Source organism: Bubalus bubalis, chromosome 1 (genome assembly GCF_019923935.1).
Source record: "Bubalus bubalis isolate 160015118507 breed Murrah chromosome 1, NDDB_SH_1, whole genome shotgun sequence".
Classification (NCBI taxonomy): domain Eukaryota; kingdom Metazoa; phylum Chordata; class Mammalia; order Artiodactyla; family Bovidae; genus Bubalus; species Bubalus bubalis.
The window spans coordinates 102,703,375-102,723,176 of NC_059157.1; the positions used below are offsets into that span (position 1 = coordinate 102,703,375).

Consider the following 19,802-nt stretch of genomic DNA (forward strand, 5'->3'; position numbering starts at 1 on the left):
TTCTGAAGGTCTTTTGTTTAGATCTTTAATCCATTTTGAGTTTATTTTTGTGTATGGTGAAAAGACAGCCTTCAGAATGGGAGAAAATAATAGCAAATGAAGCAACAGACAAAGAATTAATCTCAAAAACATACAAGAAACTCCTGTAGCTCAATTCCAGAAAAATAAATAACCCAATCAAAAAATGGACCAAAGAACAAAACAGACATTTCTCCAAAGAAGACATACAGATGGCTAACAAACACAGGAAAAGACGTTCAACATCACTCAATATCAGAGAAATGCAACTCAAAACCACAATGAGGTACCATCTCATGCCGGTCACAATGGAAGCTATCCAAAAGTCTACAAGCAATAAATGCTGGAGAAGATGTGGAGAAAAGGGAGCCCTCTTACACTGTTGGCGGGAATGCAAACTAGTACAGCCACTATGGAGAACAGTGTGGAGATTCCTTAAAAAACTGGAAATAGAACTGCCTTATGATCCAGCAATCCCACTGCTGGGCATACATACTGAGGGAACCAGAATTGAAAGAGACACGTGTACCCCAATGTTCATCGCAGCACTGTTTATAATAGCCAGGACATGGAAGCAACCTAGATGTCCATCAGCAGACGAATGGATAAGAAAGCTGAGGTACATATACACAATGGAGTATTACTCAGCCATTAAAAAGAATACATTTGAATCAGTTCTAATGAGGTGGATGAAACTGGAGCCTATTAATACAGAGTGAAGTAAGCCAGAAAGAAAAACACCAATACAGTATACTAACACATATATATGGAAGTTAGAAAGATGGTAACAATAACCCTGTATGCGAGACAACAAAAGAGACACAGATGTATAAAACAGGCTTTTGGACTCTGTGAGAGAGGGAGAGGGTGGGATGATTTGGGGGAATGGCATGGAAACATGTATAATATCATATAAGAAATGAATCGCCAGTCCAGGTTCGATGCATGATACAGGATGCTCGGGGCTGATGCACTGGGATGACCCAGAGGGATGGGATGGGAAGGGAGGTGGGTTCAGGATGGGTAACACATGTATACCCGTGGCTGATTCACGTCAATGTATGGCAAAACAAATATAATATTGTAAAGTAATTAACCTCCAATTAAAATAAATACATTAAAAAAAAAAGGTCCAACAAGGGGACTTCCTTGGCAGTCCTGCTGATATGACTCTGCACTTCCACTGGAGGCAGCATGGATTCAATCTCTGGCCAGGGAACTAAGATCCTGTATGCCATCGCAGTCAGTGCAGCACAAAAACCAAAAAAAAAAAAAAAAAAACACAGCCCAAGAAGAAGTCCAATTTTGCTTAGAGCCATTCTCATCATCAATCTATACTTTTTGGCAAAAAGAAATAACAAAATGGAGATAAAATCAAGTATGGAAAAAAACAGTCTACCATAGAAAATCCACAGGAAAAAAAAACTTTACCATAGGGAAAGGCTACCCTCCAGTATTCTGGCCTGGAGAATTCCATGGACTGTCCATGAGGTCACAAAGAGTCGGACATGACTGAATGACTTTGACTTTCATATAACATTCAGAATGTCATTAAATTTCCAACTTTCTGTCAGAGAGAAGCTAGAAGTACAACTTTAAGCACAAATTACAATCAGTAAGGAGGAGGAACAAGATGGCAGAGTAGCAGGTGGACGTGGAATACATCTCTCTCCACGGATACATCAGGAATATAGCTTCAGACACAGAAGTGCTTTTCTTCCAAGGAGCAAAAGCCTTTTAATTTCATGGCTGCAGTCATCATCTGCAGTGATTTTGGAGCCATTTAGGCTGTCACAAATCAGCTGTTTCCCCCTCAGCCTTAAATGTTTCTCCTGTGACTCAGACACCCCAATGTGGGGATCAGACCTCTGCTTCAGTTCCCCCACTGAGGGCAGAGGATGAGATGGTTGGATGGCATCACTGACTCAATGGACATGAGTGAGTAAACTCCGCAAGTTGGTGATGGATGGGGAGGCCTGGTGTGTTGCAGTCCTTTGGTCACAAAGAGTTGGATACGACCGAGCAACTGAACTGACTGACTGTAATGGAATGGGAATCAGACAGTCCTTGCTGCAGCCATACATAGCCTACACGGCGCAGTGGCTGGGAAATGGAGTTTAGGGATTGTGGAGCAATCCCAGGGTGAGGGCTGCTGTTGACTGTGGAGAGATGGACTGAGGGGATGTGAAGGAGTCTGTGGTGGGAAATGCCCATGGAGGAAAGCCGGGCAGCCAAGGAAGCAATGCAATACGGCTGAGTCATGTGTAGGGGGTAGAGCCATAATCATAATCTCTCTCCCCTGACACACCAGCATCAGCCCCTGAACAACAGAGAGGCTGGCCCATCAAATGTCTGATGCACTGAATTACAGAGTAGGACCCCACCCACGGTGCCCCTTTAAGTGCCTGATGCGCCGATCTACAGAGTAGGATCCCAGGCAGGGGGCCCCTCTATGTGCCTGATGCGCCAAACAACAGAGAAGGACCCCACACAAGGGAGCCCTGTAAGTGCCTATATGGGCAGAGCTACTACAGACAAAGACTGGCCAAATAGGCCTTCTGATCACCAGCTACAAAAGGCTCAAAAAAACCGATAGGGCCATAACTCCTGCGGCAGAGGTAGTCTGTGTCCTTGCACACTTGGCACCGCGAGGGTACCCGCACGCCAAGCAGCTGTGCTACCTTCATGCTCAACTCTCATTGGGGTAGAGCTGCCACAGGCAAAAAAAGTCGTGTCTATGCACACAGGGTCTCTTAGGTTGTGTCGAACTCTCTGCGACCCTGTGGACTGTGGCCTGCCAGCCTTCTCTGTCAGGGACGGGGGTTCTCCAGGCAAGAATACTGGAGCATATTGGCCTATGCTGCTGCTGCTGCTAAGTCGCTTCAGTCGTGTCTGACTCTGTGCGACCCCATAGAGGACAGTCCACCAGGCTCCTCTGTCCCTGGGATTCTCCAGGCAAGAACACTGGAGTGGGTTGCCATTTCCTTCTCCAATATTGGCCAATACTAGTTGCCAAACCCTTCTAGAGCACTATATTTCCTGCTGCCTGAGCCCCCAACTCCTCTGAGTACCTGGTGCTGCCAGAACCCCTGTGACTCAAGCAGCTGCACCACCTCCACACCTGGCCCTCACAGGGGCAGCCCTCCAGGGCAGCCTCAGGAGCAAACCCCAGTGGACAACCCATATCCAGAGGTGGAAATAAAACCATAATTGAAACCTGGGGCAGTGTCACTAAGGAAAAAGACCCAAAACACTCCTACCAGCTGTACAAGCTGCAGATTAAATCCACACAATCAACTAGGCAGATTTTGAGTCTGTGGAATATAAAAAAGGTCATTGAGAGCTCCCACAAAAGAAAACGCACGAGTTCTGATACCTGTGGACGCTGGAGGCAAGAACACGTACAAGGACCAGATTAGAATCTGAGCTGCCCTCACAGCAGGCCCAGAGATCAGCACAGCGTTAAAGGGCATCCTAGGGAGGCGAGGTGAACCGCGACTCCCAGTGAGGGAAAGTACTCTGACAGCAGTGACTCAAGAAAAACATTTATTCTTATGTTTTGACTTGTTCTGTAGATTCTTCTGGATTTCTCCCCCTCCCGCTGTTGTAGCTGTCAATTTTTATTGGCACTATGAAATCTAAGCTTTTGAGCCTTTTTTCCCCCTTCAGTCACATTTTTTATTGCTGTTATAAACCTCTGCCTCTATATTGGGCTTTTGCAGTTAGGTGAGTTCTTTTTTAATTTTAATTTTTTAAACCTATTATTATTTTTCTACATTTATTCCTCCGTTTGCTTTTCCTACTGTTCTTTCCCCCTTGCAGTTAACCTTTAATATATAAAATCTTCTTTATCTATGTCTATTTAACTTTGCATACCTATTTTTTCTTTCTTTTCCTTCTGTACTTTAGTCTCAACATATTTGTTAGTTTTCTACATATTTGTTAGTTTTCATTGCTTTCTATCCTAATTGGCACCTTGCTTTAGTTCTGTTTTCCAGTTTCTGCTTTATAAAGTTTTGTTCTGATAGATATAATTTTTGGTTCCCTTTGTTCACCAGGTCAATCTACTGTACTTTATTTTTGTTGGACTGTTTTGAATTTGCTTATGGGTGTATATATACATGTGTATATCCAGTCACACTTTTAATAGTCATTATAAACCTCTGCCTCTACATTGGGCCTTTGAAGTTTTGTGGAGTTTTCCTTTTCTTTCTTTTCTCTTTCTTCTTCTGTATTTTTTCTTTTCTCTATTTCATAATTATAATTTTCTTAAATCTGTTATACTTTCTACTTTTCTTCCTTTGTTTGCCTTTCCTACTGTTCTTTTCCCTTTGCAGTTAATCTTCAATGTATATAAATCGTCTTCATCTACCTCTATTTAACATTGCATAGCTACTCTCTTTCCTGTCTTTCTTTCCTCTCAACGTATTTGTTACTATTATTTTCATTGCTTTATTCCCAACTGGCACCTTGCTTTAGTTTTGTTTTCCAGTTTGTGCTTTAGCTAGTGTTGTTCTTAACTGGTACATATAACCTTTGATTTCCCAAGTTCACTGGGTCAATCTGTTGTACTTTATTTTGTTGGACTGTTTTGACTTTGCTCATGGGTATATATGTATGTGAGTATATACCATTATTTTAAGTATTATTTGCCTGATTTTATAACTGCCATTTGTCTGAGGTTCATCTTTGGTTTCTCATCTTGGATATTTGTTCTAATCTCACTTAATGCCATAACAAACCACTTGTGCAATCTTCTCTCCTGACCAGATCAAATCCTGAGCCTTTGGAGTGGGAGCACTGACTCCAAGACCCTAGATTACCAGAGAACTAACCCTAGGGAGTATCAAATAGTGAGAACTCCCATAAAGGAAATCATCTGAATACAAGACCCAGCATCACCCAACCACCAGTAGCACCCTGTGCAGGACGCCTCATCTCAACAAACAAAACAAAAATACAGTCATCAGCAGACAGGATTATCACTTCACTCAGCCTTGTACATCAGAGGAATAACAAATAAACAAACACTCAGCACAAATCTCACCCTATAAGAAGCTTATACAAACCACTAGACCAACCTTAGAGGGCAGAAACCAAAAGGAAGAAAGAATTCAACCTTGAAGCATGGGAAAGAGAGACCTCAAACACAGTAAGTTAAAAAAAAAAGAAAGAAACAGCAGAGAAATGCTACACAAATGAAGGAACAAACCAGAAACACAGAAGTACAAATAAATGAAGAGAAAATAGGCAAACTACCTGAAAAGAATTCAGAATAATGATAGTAAGATGACCAAAAACCTTGGAAACAAAATGGAAAAAACGCAAGAATCAACTAACAAAGACCTAGAATTAAAGAAGAAACATACAGAGACAAACAACACAATTACTGAAATTGAAAATACTCTAGAAGGAATCAATGGCAGAATATCTGAAGCAGAAGAATGAATCAGTGAGCTGGAAGATAAAATGGTGGAAATAACTTTTGAAGGGCAAAATAAAATAGAAAGAATGAGAAGAACTGAAGACAGTCTCAGAGACCTCTGGGACCATATCACATGTACAAACATTCGAATTACAGGGGTCCCAGAAGAGAAAAAGAAAGGGTATGAGAAAATTTTTGAAGAAATTATAGTTGAAAATTTTCCCAACATGGAAAAGGAAGTAATCAAGTCCAAGAGGTACAAAGAATCCCATACAGGATAAACCCAAGGAGAAACACACCAAGACACATACTAATCAAATTAACAAAGACTAGACACAAAGAAAGAATACTTAAAGCAGCAAGGGAGAAGCAACAAGTAATATACGAGGGAAACCCCATACGTTTAACAGCTGATCTTTCAGCAGAAACTGCAGGCCAGAAGGAATGGCAGGATATATTTAAAGCAATGAGAGGAACATCTACAACCAAGATTACTGTACCTGGCAAGGACCTCATTCAAAATTGATGGAGAAATAAAAAGCTTTTCAGACAAGCAAAAGTTAAGAGAATTCAGTACCAACAACCAGCTTTACAACAAATGTTCAAAGGATTTATACAGTCAAGGAACACAAGAGAAGAAAAAAGATCTACAAGATCAACCCCAAACAGTTAAGAAAATGGCAATAGGAACATACATATCAATAATTACTTTAAATGTAAATGGATTAAATGCTCCAACCAAAAGACACAGATGGCGGAATGGATACAAAAACAAGACCCATATACAGGCTGTCTACAAGAAACCCACTTCAGACCTAAGGACACATATAGACTGAAAGTGAGAGAATGGAAAAATACATTCCATGCAAATGGGAAGTAAAAGAAAGCTGGAGTAGCAATTCTCATATCAGACAAAATAGACCTTAAAATAAAGCGATAAGGAAGGACACTACATAATGATCAAAAGATCAATCTAAAAGGAAGACATAACAATTCTAAAAATCTATGCACCCAACATAGGAACACCTCAATATGTAAGATAAATACTAACAAACATAAAAGGAGAAACTGACAGTAACACAATAATAGTAGGATACTTTAACACCCCACTCACACCAATAGACAGATCATTAAAACAGAAAATTAGTAAGGAAACACAAGTCTTAAATGATACATTAGATGAGATGGACCTCAATGATATCTTCAGGACATTCCATCCAAATGCAGAAGAATACACCTTCCTCTCAAGTGCACAAGGAACATTCTCCAGGATAGACCACATCTTGGGTCACAAATCAAACCTCAGTAAATTTAAGAAAATTGAAATCATATCAAGCATCTTCTCCAACCACAATGCTATGAAACTAGATATCAATTACAAGAAAAAAAGTGTAAGAAACACAAACACATGGAGATTAAACAACACATTTCTAAATAACCAACATGTTCCTGAAGAAATTAAAAGGGAAACCAAAATATTTCTAGAAACAAATGACAATGAAAACACAACTCAAAACCTAGGGGATGCAGCAAAAGCAGTTCTAAGAGGGAAGTTTATAGCAATACAATCCTACCTCAAGAAACACAAAAAACCAAACAGACAACCTAACTTTACACCTAGAACAACTGAAAACAGTAAAACAACCGAAAACAGAAGAACAAAAAACCCCCAAAATTAGTAGAAGGAAAGAAATCATAAAGATCCCAGCAGAAATAAATGACAAAGAAATGAAAGAAATAACAGTAAAGATTAATAAAACTAAAAGCTGGTTCTTTGAGAAGATAAACAAAATTGACAAACCTTTAGCCAGACTCATCCAGAACAAAAGAGAGAAGAATCAAATCAACAAAATTACAAATGAAAAAGAAGTTACAACACACAATGAAGAAATACAAAGGACTATGAGAGATTATTATGAACAATTATATGGCAATAAAATGGATAGCCTGGAAGAAATGGACAGGTTCTTAGAAAAGTTCAATCTTCCAAGACTGAACCAGGAAGAAATAGAAATTATGAACCCAATTGCAAGCACTGAAATTGAAGCTGTGATCAAAAATCTCACAAAAAACAAAAGCCCGGGACCAGATGGCTTCACAGGAGAATTCTATCAAACATTCAGAGACGAGCTAATGCCTCTTCTTCTAAAACTCTTTCAAAAAATTGCAGAGGAAGGACACTTCCAAACTCACTCTACAGGGCCACCATCATCCTGATACCAAAACTAGGCAAAGACAACACGAAAAGAGAAAACTACAGGCCAATATCACTGATGAACAGAGATGCAAAAATCCTCAACAAAATTTTAGCAAACAATTCAGCAACACACCAAAAAGCTCATACACCATGATCAAGTTGGGTTTATTCCAGGAATGCAAGGATTCTTCAATACACGCAAATCACTCAATGTGATACACCACATTAACAAATTTAAAGATAAAAACCGTATCATCATCTCAATAGATGCAGAAAAAGCCTTTGACACAAAATTCAGCACCCATTTATGATTAAAACTCTTCAAAAAATGGGCACAGAAGGAACCTACCTCAACACAGTAAAGGCCATATATGATAAGCCTACAGCAAACATTATGCTCAATAGTGAAAAACTGAAAGCTTTCCCCCTAAGATCAGGAACAAGATAAGTGTCCACTTTCGTCACTACTATTCAACATGGTTCTGGAATTCCTAACTAAAGCAGTCAGAGAAGGAAAAGAAATAAAAGGAATCCTGATCAGAAAAGAAGTAAAGCTGTCACTGTTTGCAGATGACATGATACTATACATAGAAAACCCTAAAGACAGTATCAGAAAATTACTAGAGCTAATCAGTGAATTTAACAAAGTTGCAGGATACAAAATCAATACACAGAAATCACTTGCATTTCTATATACTAACATGAAAAATGAGAAAGAAAAATTAAAGAGTCAATCCATTCAGCACTGCAACAAAAAGAATTAAAATATTTAGGAATAAACTTACCTAAGGAGACAAAAAAAAATGTACACAGAAAATTATAAGATGCTGATGAAAAGAACCCAATCAAAAAGAGGGAAAAAGACCTAAACAGATGTTTCTCCAAAGAAGACATACAGATGACTAACAAACACATGAAAAGATGCTCAACATCACTCATTATTAGAGAAATGCAAATCAAAACCACAATGAGATATCTCCTCACACCAGTCAGAATGGCCATCATCAAAAAGTCTACAAACAATAAATGCTGGAGAGGGTGTGGAGAAAAGGGAATGCTCTTGCACTGTTGGTGAGAATGTAAACTGATACAGCCACTATGGAAGACAGTAAGGAGATTCCTTAAAAAACTAGGAATAAAACCACCATATGACCCCGCAATCCCACTCCTAGGCATATACCGAGGAAACCAGGGTTGAAAAAGCCACATGTATCCCACTGTTCACTGCAGCACTATTTACAATACCTAGAACATGGAAGCAAGCCCATCAACAGATGAATGGATAAAGCTGCGGTACATATACACAATGGAATATTACTCAGCCATAAAAGGAATGCATTTGAGTCGGTTCTGATGAGGTGGATGACCCTAGAAACTATTATACAGAGTGTAGTGAGTCAGAAAGAAAAAGATAAATATCATATTCTAACACACATATAAGGAATCTAGAAAAATGGTTCTGAAGAATTAATTTACAGAGCAGCAATGGAGAAACAGACATACAGAATAGATTTATGGACATGGGGAGAGGGGAGGAGAGGGTGAGATGTATGGAAAGAGTAACATGGAAACTTACATTACCATATATAAAACAGATAGCCAATGGGAATCTGCTGTATGGCTCAGGAACTCAAATAGGGGCTCTGTATAAACCTAGAGGGGTGGGATGGGGAGGGAGATTCAAAAGGGAGGGGATATATGTATACCTATGGCTGATTCATGTGGTGGTTTAACAGAAAACAACAAAATTCTGTAAAGCAATTATCCTTCAATAAAAAAGTAAATTAAAAAAAAAGCTTAGTAAGTAGTAAGGTGTTTTTTTTTTTTAATTATATATACAACATAATTCTTACCATTTTTGGTGACCAAAAATTGTTTGCCTGATGGTAGGTAAGCCTTCACTTTCAATTCTTCCCCTGTAGCCCTTTAAAAAGAGTGAAAAACACCAAAATACAAAAAATATTTTAAAAGGCAAAAACAGAAAATATCACATGTTAATCTCAACACCACACAACCCACACCCCTGAGAAAACTATTTTAGGATTGCTTTGGGAAGGATCCAAAAAGTGATGTATCTTGCGGCAATGAAGAGCATAGCAATAATATAAGTGAAATATATTTAAGTGAAATGTATTAAGAGACTGCAGACAGACCAAGAGAATTTAGATTAAATTAAAAAAATAATAATATGGAACTATATTAAGCAACTATTATGTCTTCCTTGAAACAAAAATAATCTGAACCAGATTTTTAAAGTAGGGCTGAACATAAGACCAAGAGGAGGCAGAAAAATAGCTGCATGATGTTGCATAACAAAGTAGGTAGTTGACAAAATTCACATTCATACTCCTGTATTAAAACTGGAACTCAGAGATAAGATGCTTTGAATCACCAGATGATAATGCTGAGAATAATAATGACAGAAATAAACAATAAAACCTTTTATTGAGTGCTTCCTGGTAGCTCAGTTGATGAAGAATCTGTCTTTTGCAGTGCAAAAGACCTAGGTTTGATCCCTGGGTTAGGAAGATCCCCTGGAGAAGGAAATGGCAACCCACTCCACTATCCTTGCCTGGAAAATCCCATGGACAGAGGAGCCTGGTGGGCTGCAGTTCATGGGGCTGCAAATAGTCCAGCAGGACTGAGCAACTATATTTCTATTAAGTACAGGATCTAGAACTCCAAAATGCATTATTTTCATATAATCCCCAGAAATCTAAGAAGTGAATAATATTAATAGCCCCAGTTTATACATTAAACAAAAGCTTAAAGAAGTCACCTTGCCCACAGTCACAAAACCAGAAGGTATAAAGAAGCAAGGATCAAGTTACTCTGGGGCTCCTGCTCTTGAAGACTGCACCCTCTGTGGGTCAGAGCCAGGCATAACATCTCTGATTTGGGGGGCTACTCTGGAATATCTCACTAAGAAATTTCTTCAAAGATTATTCTGAGTTGACTCTTACTAGAACTGGTCAGAGCTGGGGTAGCATGTGGTATCTGTCACAAATATAAATTATTTGGAGTTCTGTTGCCTTAAGCTTCCATCTAAACTTCAAATCATAGATTTGAGCATAAGATAAAGCTAGGAAATGCCCCCCAAAAATCTGTCAGGCTTCTAGGATTTTTTAGACCATTCCCAAGTGTCAAACTCAACAATGAAACAGTAATGCCTGAAGTTCTGAGGGAAGATGATGTAATACAGTCATGATGGCACCTGTAAACATGAACATATAGCACAGAAATGGTTGGCTTCTAGCACAGATTTAAAATAAATTGTTCCTCTAGCCCCAACAGTTCAGTCAGAAGCATAAACACTGGAGTGTGATATAACTGAGTTCTAAGTTACAATAAAATTATTTCAACCATCATAATTCATGAAGTGGGAACTATAAATACTATCTGCTAAATGATGATTCTGTCCATGGATATCAACCCTTAAAACAATATCATAAATTATATAATTAGACAATTAAGGACTGCAACAATCAAATCTGAATAAAGAAAATGTATATCTATCACATATGTATTGAAGAAAATCCTTTAGTTCTTTCCCTGCAAAATGACTTATTATTTTAAATGTTATACACCTATTTGACTTGAAATATATATTGATATACTGTAGATCAGAATGTAACTAAATACAGTTTTAACAATTTAGAAGGTGGGGAAAAGTCTAAATCTGAGAGCTTCTATGATATGAACACAATTTAAAATATGGAACAGAAATATACACAGGAAAGACAAGACATAAAAGTAAATGAACCTGACATTTCAGCCTTTCTTGGTACACAGGAAACAATGTTCGAGAAGTAAAACTATTTTGGATGTGTTAAAATATAAAAATTAAAGGTAACAGAACAGGCCACAGATGAAAGAGCTCCAACTATGATTTTAAATAGTTTACTTAAGCTCTTTAGAAAACATTATCAATTAGAACCTTGTTAATCCTAAAATCCCTGCTCCCCAATCAAAACTCTACCTTTCAACTACAACTGAAAAAGTGTCACTGGGGAAAAAAAAAATGTAACAAGTTGAACCACTCATATCCAAATAAGATAATAATTCCAAACAGTTCTAGCCTAAATAAAATAGTGTGCCAGTATTGGGATCACTTCTTCAGCTACTGCCAGGTGGCTTTATCATAAGTACTCAAAGTAATGAAACTAAATTTATTATTATTCAGATATTTTAAAGATACATTATAAGAACTGCTAAGTTGCTTAAATTATTTATAATTAAAAGAAAAGTTAATGAGAAAAACAAAAATTAGAAAAGTCTGTTACAGATAGATTTCCAATCAAGACTTTATTTGGTATGATGAATCTCTCAACTTTTGAGCTAAAATTCCTAAAATTGGGGAGAAACTTGAACTTCAAAGAAGTTCTTACGGTAAAGAAACACGAGAATCTGAAAAATTCTGTTATCTATTAATGTCATAAAAAATTCAATACTTTTTAATTTGAAAAATAATCAAAATTATTAAACTTTTGAAAATATTTTTTAAAGACCTACCACAAGAACTGACCTAAACACTATTAAAGGAAGGGAATACTGGCAAAGGAAGGCACTGATCTCAAAAATGTCCATCTCTTGTGTTAGCACAGCAAAACAAAACAGGTGTAATGTTCAATTTTTCTTTAGTTATTTCACTTTGAGTAATACTGGGGCACTATTTAAAAGAACAATCTACAAGAGGAAAATTAAACTGGTTATTCTAATTTTCACGCACCAATCTATTTGTAAACTGCCATAATCATGAAGTCATACCTTTTATGAACTTTTTTCTTCAATCAAGAGTACTTACCATTGCCATGTTGGACAGTGGTGGACTAAGTGATCTCCAGCTGCCACAAACTATTCAAGATTTAGAAGAAATATGAAAAAAAGGAAAAAAGAAAAACTGAACATCACTGAATGTAAGGTGGCAGAATACCAAAGGGATCATCTTGTGTAATCTTGTTACAAAATAGTCAGTTAAAATGTAAACAGCACCAACATGCTCTACAGCCTGAAGATTTATTTTTGAATATGTATTAAAACTACAAATTTTAACACTCAAAAAAGTCCAAATTAATCTTGGTAGAGAAAATATTGAGTGCTACTAATTTTTTATTCAATTTTAATCACCGGATGAGATAATGCCAAATGCATACAGCATCATGAAATGAATAAAAGTAATACAACAGTATTTTAAAACACCAAAACCACTTTATGGGTGAATAAAATGGAGAGATTCTTGCTAACAGTTGAAAACTCAATGAAGATCTTTGAAAAAATTACCAAATAAACACAGTTCTATGATGAAAGAATAGTTTATTACCTCATAGTGTACAGTTTTTCTTCCTCATTTTTAAAAAAAATTTAAGTATCATAATTTTGAAAGCTTTTTCACACTGTTAAAGCAATCATTAATAAAAGAGAGAAATGTACTGCCAACCAATGGGGAAAAGTTAGAAGCTTTTGAATTGAATTGGAAAACAACATGACAATTAAGAAATTGAATCCTAACAAATCTTGGACTTTCTGGTCAGGCTGAATATTGTACAAGTTTTTGTTTTTCTTCAAAAATGAAAAACAGACTCAGGAAGAAATAGTTTAACCTTCTGAAAATTTCCATTATACGTGAGCATGGACTGATCTTAATTGCAAGACAGAAATTCTGCTTATTCTTAAAAGCATAAAATGAGTCTGTTAAGCATATCTGCAGTGTCCTGACTCAAGCAATACGCACACTTTCCCAATTCTATTTCACAACAACAGTTCTAACTTAAAATCATGTAGTGTTCATGTTTATCACATAGCAAAAAAATTACATTATCTTTAATCTTCTAATGCCTTTCTGCGAAAAGTATATATATGTGTGATATCCTATTTTAATTTGAGAGTAAAACTTAAGAATTCTGTGAGTAACTTCTAAGAAGATAGATTAACAAGATTTAACAACATACTCTCAACAGCAACTTTACAAAATGTTTCTACTCTTTTATTTAAAGAATTTATTGACTATTTAAAGTGATTAGGTAAAGACAAAAACCCAAATGAAAGCAATACTCTCTTCCCCAAGTTTTATGCATTTTGGGTCACTGCAACCAGATGCTACGTAACAACTCTGTGGTTATCAGGAATTAATTCATCACTAACACAAAAGTATTAACAAAATGCAAGCAAAACAAAGAATTAAAAATTTTAAAATTCTTTAATAATATTGCTTTGAGGTCACAAGACTCTAGTATTTATTCCCTAGCACCTCTGGTGACATCTATTGAAAAAATAACAAAAACACTGTAAGATAAGGAAAACTATAAAAGAACATAGCACCACAATGATATTTAGCATATGGTACTCTTGCTCTCGTTAGCGGTGGCCATTATTTTTATTACGTGCTTCCTATGTTCAAATGAAAGACTCAAATTTCTAAATTCTCAGTACTGCTTACTCTTAATGATTAAACACTGGATAACTCTAACAAGATGGAATTAATGTGAACATTCTGATAAGCAGCTTTATTCTTCACGCTATCCTTTATTACTAGTACTCTACTTACTCAAGCCATATACATGTTGTACAATAAAGTATTTTTAGTCCAAAAAGTACCATATTAGTGCTTGTCCCTTGTTTTAAACACAATACTTCCACATCTCTCAATGAAAACAAAAAGACAGCTAAATGCTGACAGCCAGAAGCCCAGAAACAGTAAGAGGAAACAACTGAACAGATCAAATCAGTATAGTATTTCCATCAAACCAGTCAATCCTAAACGAAATCAATCCTGAATATTCATTGGAAGGACTGATGCTGAAACTCCAATACTCTGGCCACCTGAGCAAAGAGCTGACTCATTGAAAAAGACCCCGATGTTGGGAAAGATTGAGGGGAGGAAGAGGAGGGGGTGGCAGAGAATGAGATGGTTAGGTAACACCATTGACTCAATGGACATGAGTTTGAGCAAACTCTAGGAGACAGTAAAGGACAGGGAAGCCTGGAATGCTGGAGTTTATGGAGTTACAAAGAGCTGGACACGACTTAGCAACTGAACAACGACAAAGCATTTTATGTCTTCTGATCTTCTTCCTTCTTCTTCCTCTAGGCTCATTCTAAACTACATCCTATAATTGTGCTCTATTCTCAATCCAGGATTATGTGGTTGGTACCCAACTGAGCTAGTTTTTGCTGTGCATTTGTTTAAAAAGGGGGAAATTTATAACTCACTTCATGATACAATTAAGTGCATTGTAGGATTAGTAGCTGTTTTAAAACAGCTTAATCCTATTCAATAACCACAGGCTTGCATCTCTAACTCCAGCTATCCATTCATCAATGTCACTTTCACATAGAGGAGATAAAGCCAAAAAATATAAGAAAAACAGCATACATTCATCTCTGCTCTTTATTTCAGACACTGAGTTTTAAGCCTCATGTCTAAATTATACCTGGCAAGAACATTAATACTATCCTTAAGCTCAAAACTTAGTTTTACTTGGCATTCAAGGTATTAAACTTATGATGTCTAAGGCAGACAGGTCCTTTAGAGAATGTCAAGACAAAACTCATCTTGAAATGAGGAAACATGAGGCCTGTGCCTAGATAGCTTGATTTGTCCAAGTCAGAATAGGAGACATAAGAGAAATGGGTCCAGAAGGCAGGTCTTCCAGGTTTTGTCAGTACCACTATGTGTTTTCACTAAAAATAAAGACAATTTTAGATATAACTGTTGGTTCAGCACACCATTCTTTGAACTTAAAAGGATTTGGGACTGAAGAGATTGCATCACAATTGAAAACTAAAAAATCAGTTAATTCTTTGACTTCAGGTCTTGAAATTTACAACATGATCATGTAACATAGCTCATTTCAAAATGTTTCTTTCAAAACAGTGAGTTAACTTCCATTGCCAATGACTGGTACTTTTAATGAGAGCTAAAGGTGAAGCTTAAATTATTTGCCATTCATCAACAATAAAAAATAAATGTGATGTAACTGTAACTACTCATAAAACTGGAGTCCAAAAGGATTTTTAGACCAGTATTTATTTCTCTGAAGACAACAAAATAAATTATCTAAAGAAAAAAGAAAACTTTTATTATATAGGCTTCATGAACATGCAAAATGATTCCTCAAAACATAATTCTATGTTAAAAGGTCAATAAAATACAATTGGTCTATAAAAGAGCCATGAGTTTCAGTATTAAGCAGATATTATTGTTTGGCTAGTAGAAAAAGTGAAAGAATGGTGAAAAAAATCAGTGTTAACTATGTAGCAATAAAATATGTAAGCTGAATACTGATAGAAAACTTAATATCCAAGCATCAAGCCAAAGTTTCCAAATGGAAAGCCATGAATACTCATGTTTGGGGTAGAATCAAGACACAACAAATAACAGAGTCCAATGCACAGCTCAATATAATACAAATATGATTGAAGAATAAATGACTACAGGAGTCTTTTCCATTTCTTCTCCCACCCTCATTTTTAAATAAAGAGGAACTATAGAAAAGTTTGAGAAATGACAAACTGGGAGGGAAGTTACACATTCTTTTATGGGAAGTAGAAATCCTTACAAGATTGCTAATACAGTCGACAGGATCTAATTTTACTCAAATCAAGATTAAATTTCAAGATGTTTTCTTATAATGCAAAAAAAGTCACCCAGTTTTCTGTAACTGTAGAATATAACAGCTTTATAATATCTTCAATACTCACCTCTTCTGGGGTGATAACTCCTGTTTCCTTAAACTTTGATTCCTAAAGAGAGTAAAAAGAACAACAGTATTACACTGTCTCACTTTCAATTGAACAAACATTTGTGGGCAACTATTTGCCTGGCACCCATCTAGGTAATGGAATGACAAAAAAAGAATCTGTCACTGGTACCCTACCTCAGGATTATGTAGCAGAGGAAACGGACATGAAAATAGTTAAAATACAGTGTGATCAATGTTACATTAGAGCAAAGCTCTTTGGAAAAACATTCAAAGGTTTATACAAACACTAAACCTCAAAATAATTTTGTAAAATGGCCAAATATCATTATTTTACAAGTAAAAATATCTTAAGATGTTTAGACATCTTACAATTCAGCCAATGTCTCACTGAAATTGAGTAATATTAGAAACCAAATCTAGAAGTCCTAAACCATTTAATACTTTCCCATTGTTTTCATCTCCATCAAGATAGAATACACTATACTCTCCCTAAAGCAAGGATGTTACTAACCAAATTTTTCTAAAGTTTAAGTTTTACGTAAGATTTTATGGTAGAAATCTACAAAAACAAAGATCCATTTATGAACATTACTGATTCAAAAAATACCAAATAATATATACTAGGCACTATTTGTGTAATAGGGACATAGAGTGAATAAAATACACCAAATGCATCCTTGTCTTCATAAGAAGTTTAAACTCTAGTGCAGGGAGAAAAGTCAAATGGTAATCAATACCAGGAAGAAAAATAAGGCAGACAGGATACTAGCGGGGGTGGAAAGAGAGAGATGGTTATTTCAAATAGGATGGTGAGGGAACAAAGACTTCACTGCTGGGTGCCTATACAGTAGAGACCTTAAGAAAAAGAAACAGCCAAATGTTGAAGAGCATTTCAGAGCAAATGCAAAACCCAAGGCAAGAGAGTTCTTTTTTTGTTTGTTTTTGAGAGCTCTTGATAGATAATATAGAGGTTAGACTGGTTTTTAAGCAAAAGTGAGCAAGAGTGAGATAGGACCCTTTATCAAACCAGTATGGGCTTCCCTGGCAGCTCAGTGTTAAAAGAATCTGCCTGCCAATGCAGGAGACTCCAGTTCAACCCCTAGGTCAGCAAGATTGCCTGTAGTAGAAAATGGCAACCCACTCCAGTATTCTTGCCTGAGAAATCCCACAGACAGAAGAGCCTGGTAGGCTACAGGCCATGGGGTCACAAAACTGTCAGAAGCAACTGTGCGACTAAACACCACCCACAAAACAAGTATAGGCTTGAAGCTCCCTGTAGAGACTTTGGCTTTCACTATACATATGCCTTTCAAACCACGATTTTTCTTAACTTTTACTTCCTAAGAGAAATCATTCTATCTTTCCCAGAAATTTAGTTTTTTCTCCTTGCCTTCCCATGTCTAGTAGGAAACTATCAACACAAGAATTAGTTTTGTAAACAGGGAAGTTTGCACAGGGAAGAATAAGAAGAGGGTCATTAATTCTTTTTTCCTTATTACTAAAACTACGTACTAAGAAGTTGACATTTTTTCAGTTTGGTGAACAAGTAGAACGCTTCCTAAAAACATAATATTTTGTTGTAAGTTCAGTAAAATACAACTGGTCAATAAAATAGCAGTTTCATGTTTAAGAGGTCTTTTACTCTTGCTCCTCTCTCCCTGAAACTAAAAAGTTTTAATAAGCATGTATTATTTAAATGCTGTATACCTAGACATGTTTCTGAAGAGATGGCATAATATGCATAAGAATCACTTGATTTAAATGTCAAAATCATTTTCAATTTCAATAGACTGAATAATCTTAATTAGGATGCGTTTCACACTTAACAAATATAGGCATAGCAAGTGTTGGAGTTCTCATTTATAAATTTTTTTTAAACTTGGCCCAAAAAGGTACAATTTTAAACAATTCTTAGAAATAAGTATTTGAAAACACAGGATTAACATTTCCCATTGTCCTGAAAAGGCAGTAAAGTAAAATTTTAAAATACCAGAGTAACTTCCTGAATAAAGAGGAACCATTTCCAAGGGTATTTCATCCCCACACTAAGAAATGTAAAATTTTAATTTAAAACTTACAGAAAAAAACACTTAATCAAGAAATTCTTATTCATTTATTTTTCATCATTGCTCGCTTTTCAGAAAGGAAAAATAAAGTTACAATAACAAAAAAATTACCCTGAAAGAGTTATAAAAGAAAAACTCGAATGCACTTCGAGAAATTTGTCTTTGAAAATAAGAAATCAGTCACCGGTTTAATAGGTAATATGTCACAATTGTTACTTTTAAAATGCTGTTATTGCCAATGTAAAATAAAATTATGTATTTAGAATGGTCAGGTTGCTCACGTCCAAGATGAACTAGTTGCAGCTATTTCAAAACCTGAAAAAGGGGGGCTTTGCCTGTAAACTGGGTTCAAAGATACTGAAAAAAAATGTTGCAAATTTCACCTTGTTCTTTTGAAATCTAACAAAGCTGCGACCTCATTCACAACTATTTCAAACTCCTAATTATGAGACATACTATGAAATTTGAAAGGAAAAAAGTGACATGTCATTTTAGTATCAAACACTGATTTAAGATAAGCAAATAATCCTTCTTTTAAAAGTTCAAAAGATTTCCGATGTTAAGATTTAACGTTCTCAAACCCACCTAGCTGCGGACCACCTTCCAACCCAAGGTACCTCGAGGAGCTGAGTTCCGACGGGAGTAGACAAGAGTACAGACTCACGGAGCGTCGCTCCGAGAACAGAGTAAGACCGCGGTAGGGGGCTGCCCCTTTCCCGCGTACCGCCCTCACCAGCTGGCTACACCGCTACCCGCCGGACACCACAGTGACACCCCGGCGCCAGGTCCTCGGTCCCTGCAGAGCCAAGCGTGTGCCTGCCAGCCCCTCGTACGGCCGGCTTACCTTGAGGACCGGGGTCAGGTACTCAGCCACTTCCAGTGCCTTTCCCTTCACCGTGTTAATCACATTCTGCATCCTGGGGCCGGAGGGGCGGCCGGCCCCGCGAAGGAGTGGAAAGGGCAGCCGGGACAGGGAACGAGAGTCAGAAAATGTCCCCGCTGCGGCCGATTCGCCTCAGCACCCGGCCGGCGGCACCCGAGGGGACGGGTCGCGACGGGACGGACGGGACGAGGGGGAGGGGCGGCCGGCGTGGCGCGCGAGGGCAGGGCGCGCGCTCCTCTCGCCCCAGGCAGCGCGCCACAGGCCCGGCCCAGCTATCACCTGGCCGCGAGGGAGGGCGACGGGGCCGAGTTAGCGGGGAGAAGCGGGCGCACGCGCACCCCTCGCCCTCTGGGGAGCTGTCTTCACCAAGCTTCACTCGCGCCCCTTCCGGCTTCCGCTTCTTCCTCTCACTCTCTCGCCGTAGCTCCGCCGCCACCTGGGCCTCACGTGACACAGGACTCTTCCCGACACGTGACGCGAGAAAGGCCGCGCTGGGGCGGGATCGGGTCGC

The 19,802-nt window shown here is 37.6% G+C and overlaps 1 protein-coding gene across 1 annotated transcript in view; it reads right to left on the reverse strand.

Moving 5' to 3' along the window:
* ATG3 (autophagy related 3) overlaps positions 1–19,385 on the reverse strand; it is a 34,977-nt gene extending 15,592 nt beyond the window's left edge. The window contains exons 1-4 of the mRNA XM_006074016.3: positions 19,253–19,385; positions 16,341–16,382; positions 12,445–12,494; positions 9,494–9,564 (exon numbers count right to left, since the gene is read on the reverse strand). Coding sequence (XP_006074078.1) covers positions 9,494–9,564; positions 12,445–12,494; positions 16,341–16,382; positions 19,253–19,324 — 235 coding nt within the window. The 5' untranslated portion in view covers positions 19,325–19,385. The remainder of the gene's footprint in view (positions 1–9,493; positions 9,565–12,444; positions 12,495–16,340; positions 16,383–19,252) is intronic.
* Positions 19,386–19,802: the final 417 nt, after the last annotated feature.